This window comes from Arachis stenosperma, chromosome 2 (assembly GCF_014773155.1).
Source record: "Arachis stenosperma cultivar V10309 chromosome 2, arast.V10309.gnm1.PFL2, whole genome shotgun sequence".
Taxonomy (NCBI): Eukaryota; Viridiplantae; Streptophyta; class Magnoliopsida; order Fabales; family Fabaceae; genus Arachis; species Arachis stenosperma.
Window position 1 is genome coordinate 119,368,378 of NC_080378.1, and position 4,653 is coordinate 119,373,030.

At 37.2% G+C, this 4,653-nt stretch overlaps 1 protein-coding gene across 1 annotated transcript; it reads left to right on the forward strand.

The window, feature by feature from the left end:
- Positions 1-441: 441 nt before the first annotated feature.
- Positions 442-4,009, forward strand: LOC130961680 (receptor-like kinase TMK3). The gene is made up of 2 exons (XM_057887664.1): positions 442-2,987; positions 3,226-4,009. The coding sequence occupies exons 1-2, from the start codon at positions 518-520 to the stop codon at positions 3,732-3,734; spliced, it is 2,979 nt and encodes a 992-aa protein (XP_057743647.1). The 5' UTR covers positions 442-517; the 3' UTR covers positions 3,735-4,009.
- Positions 4,010-4,653: the final 644 nt, after the last annotated feature.

A 4,653-nucleotide genomic window follows, 5' to 3' on the forward strand; every position in this document is an offset into this window, starting at 1 on the left:
TCAAAATTTTAACTGTGTTAGATTGATTAAAGACATAATTACTTAATATTCTAATAAATTTATTGTACAATAACTTAATACAAAATAACTTATCCTCTAATTTTAAAAGTACTAAAAAATGACAAATTTTTATATAAGAAAAAAAAAACCTCAACCTTTTTTTCTTGTCGTTATTCACCTGAGAATTTTTTCTGTTTCCCAAAAAAAGTTAAGTCAATTAGTACCAACACAACAATAACAGTAACAAAATCTAAAACTAGTAATCATATATAATCACTCATTTTAATGACACACTTTCCACTTAGAACCCTTAATTAATAATTTCACCTTTTTGTTCCTTTGTTGACAACCTTAATCTTCACCTTTTTAACAACACTTTCCACTCTCTCTCTTCTTCTTCTTCTGTCTCCATCTTCCATCTCAAGCTTCCACCAAACACAATCCATTTACACTTCTTTCTCAATGCAACAACAACAAGAACAAAGCTTTTTGAACTCAGTTTCACATCTATATCATCATGATCTTCAGCATGGAACAACAACAAAAACATGTTCTTTTTCTACTATTACTTTTGATGTTAACACTTTGCTGTGTTGTTCTCACTGAAACTGACCCTTCAGATGTAAAGGTTCTAAACCAGTTCAGAAACGGTCTCAAGAACCCTGAGCTCTTACCATGGCCTGAAAATGGTGGAGACCCATGTGGAAACCCTCCATGGAAGTACATCTTCTGCAATGGCAAAAGGGTATCTCAGATTCAAGCTAAAAACTTGAACTTGATTGGTCCTTTGCCTCAAAGCTTCAACCAGCTCACAATGCTTGAGAATCTTGGTCTTCAGAACAACAAGCTCAATGGCCCTTTACCTTCTTTCATTGGTTTGAAGATGTTAAAGTTTGCATTTTTGAACCACAATGAGTTTGATTCAATCCCTTATGATTTCTTTGAAGGACTTGAGAGTCTTGAGGTTTTAGCATTGGATTACAATGTTAACCTCAATGCAAGCAATGGTGGTTGGAAATTCCCTTTGACTTTGCAAGGGTCAACACAATTGACCAATGTTTCTTGCATGAGTTGCAGCATGGTTGGTCCAATTCCTGAGTTCTTGGGTAGCATGGTGTCGCTTTCTGTGCTGCAGCTTTCAGGGAATAACTTATCTGGCGCGATTCCGGCGAGTTTTAAAGGAATTGGGTTGCAGATTCTGTGGTTGAATAACCAAGGTGGTGGTGGTCTTGATGGTACTATTGATGTGTTTGCAACAATGGTTTCTCTCACAAGTTTGTGGCTTCATGGTAACAATTTCAAAGGGACTATTCCTAAGAACATTGGTGACTTGGCTTCTCTGAAGGATCTTAATCTCAATGGTAACCAACTTGTTGGGGTAATTCCTGATTCTTTAGCTAAATTGCAATTGGAACATTTGGATTTGAACAATAACCATTTAATGGGTCCAACCCCAAAATTTGTAACACCTAAAGTTACTTTTGATTCCAATAATTTTTGTGAAACAAAACCTGGGGTTTCATGTTCCTATGAGGTTATGGCACTGATTGAGTTTCTTAGTGGGTTGGATTACCCTTTAAATCTTGTTAATTCATGGATTGGTGATAATCCTTGTGAAGGTCCATGGTTAGGAATAAAGTGCAATGCAAATGGGAAAGTTTCTATGATTATTTTGTCAAAGTTTAATTTCAGTGGAACACTTAGTCCTTCTGTTGCAAAATTGGATTCTCTTGTTGAAATCAGATTAGGGGGTAACAAAATCAGTGGTGTGGTTCCTAGTAATTGGACTAGTTTGAGATCACTGAAATTGTTGGATCTAAGTGGCAACAACATTTCAGGTCCATTGCCAAGTTTTGATAAGAGTTTGAAGATTGTTACTGATGGGAATCCTCTGTTGATGAATCATAGTAACTCCTCACAAGCCCCCTCCTCCTCCTCCTCCTCCTCCTCCTCCTCCTCCTCCTCCTCCTCATCATCATCATCATCATCATCATCATCATCATCATCATCATCTGTTAATAAGCCAAATCCATCTTCTGGAAGGGGCGAACTTTCTTCGGTTGATACTCCAACAGCACCATCAAATTCCAACTCTGGCAGTTCTCTTGAATTGAAGAATCCCAAAAGAAAGAACTTGGTGTTGATTGTGACCCCAATTGTAGGTATTGTTGCTGCAATTATTCTGCTTATTCCAATTTATCTGCATTGTTTCAAAGGGAGAAATGAAGCCTCCAAGGGTTCAAGTTCATTAGTAGTTCACCCTAGAGATCCATCTGATTCAGACAATGTGGTAAAGGTTGTTGTTGCTAGCAATGGCAATGGAAGAAGCATTTCCACAGTTTCAGCAAGTGGTTCTGGGAACCTAAACACCAGTGGAAATGCAGTGTCTCATGTAATTGAAGCTGGAAATCTTGTAATATCGGTTCAAGTCCTTCGAGGCATTACCAAGAATTTTGCGCCTGAGAATGAGCTCGGCCGGGGTGGATTCGGGGGTGTTTACAAGGGAGAATTGGATGATGGGACTAAAATTGCAGTGAAGAGAATGGAGGCTGGTGTGATAAGCAGAAAAGCCTTAGATGAATTCCAGTCTGAAATCGCAGTTCTTTCGAAAGTCCGGCACCGGAATTTGGTGTCTCTTTTGGGCTATTCAGTAGAAGGGACAGAGAGACTACTAGTCTATGAGTATATGCCACAAGGTGCTCTCAGTAAGCATCTTTTCCAATGGAAGAGCTTGCAATTGGAACCACTTTCGTGGAAGCGAAGGCTTAACATTGCATTGGATGTTGCTAGAGGAATGGAGTATCTTCATACTCTTGCTCACCAAAGCTTCATTCATAGAGATCTTAAGTCATCAAATATTTTGCTTGGTGATGACTTCAGAGCAAAGGTCTCAGATTTTGGACTTGTTAAGCTTGCTCCGGATGGCAAAAAATCTGTAGTGACTCGGCTTGCTGGAACATTCGGATACTTGGCACCAGAATATGCAGGTGATTTGTTTTTTCATAACTCCTTTATAGAACTAATAGAGCCATTGACCTTGTATTATAGTATATATGTCTAAATATGTGGTTGTTCTTTCAGGAATTAGTAACTAATGAAGACATTAATCAATTTTATTCATCTTTAGTGATACTTTTAGAACTTCTACTGTCCTCATTTATTTGCTACATTCATAAATATTCATGGTTCTGTTTTTGTTTTGTTGATTCTCTTTATATGTTTCAGTGACCGGAAAAATCACTACAAAAGCAGATGTTTTCAGTTTTGGTGTTGTTCTGATGGAGCTACTGACCGGATTGACAGCACTCGATGAGGACCGGCCGGAGGAAAGCCAGTACTTGGCAGCATGGTTCTGGAATATAAAATCAGATAAGGAGAAACTTATGAATGCTATTGACCCTGCACTCGAAAAACAGGACGAAACCTTTGAGAGCATTTCCATCATTGCTGAGTTAGCTGGCCATTGCACTGCCAGGGAACCAAACCAGCGGCCGGATATGGGGTACGCCGTGAGCATTCTGGCACCGCTCGTTGAGAAATGGAAACCGATTGATGATGAAACTGAAGAGTATTGTGGCATAGACTATAGTTTACCCCTTAACCAAATGGTGAAGGGGTGGCAAGAGATGGAAGGAAAGGATTTAAGCCATGTGGACTTACAAGACAGCAAGAGTAGTATTCCGGCAAGGCCTACTGGATTCGCCGATTCTTTTACGTCCGCGGATGGCCGGTGAAACAAACGGTATGTTGGTTTCCTGAATGCATATTGTTTTCCATTTTCTTGTTCTCAATGTTGAGTTCAAATATTGTGTATAATAAGCTTTGGAAAGTTCCATATGTATGCATTGTAATTTTTTAATTTTGATGGCTTTAAGTGTTGCTTATTGTAGATAGTGATTAGTGAGCTTTGATCAATGGTAATGCTTGTTAATTATGTAAAATGGTTTTGTTTGGGGTTTGGTTTTGTACCATAAGAACAAAGAAACCTTTCAGTATGTTGTAAAATATATAATCATTCATGTATTTTATCTGATAGCTTATATAAACTTTTGGAATAAATAGTTTCATGACATGTTATCGAAACTTTTATGACCAAAAGGCGTAGAATTCGACTATAACTTCTTCAAATTTGCAACTTTTTGTTTGAATTTAAGATTGGATAGCTTAGAGTTATCCATACAAGTGTAAGTATATGTTCATTTTTTTTTTCTCTATATTATTGTAGGGACAAGGTTCCATGAACCAATTAATAAATCATTCAAAGTAGTTTGTCTTTCTCAATTGTTCTGATATGATCCAAACACTCCACAGATTTGGAATATAGTTATTTAAAGAGGGAAAGTAGACAAAAATAACAGCTTCAAAGACTCATTATTATGAATAAGGCAATGGAGGAGGAACCATTTTGGTGGGGGCAATCTAGTGTGAAAACAAATTTAGTGTTTGTGACATCATTAGCCATATTTATTACACAGCTTCTAGCACTGTGCTAGAGACTCCATGGGGTAAATTTATTATGAATTTGGATTTTTTTATTGTCTTTTTCTCCTCTTCTTACAGTGTATTAGATATTTTTTTCTTGTCAAATGATATTTTCTGTGACTAATTCTTTTAAAAACGAAAATTCTTCTAAAAATGAGTAATTTACTACTA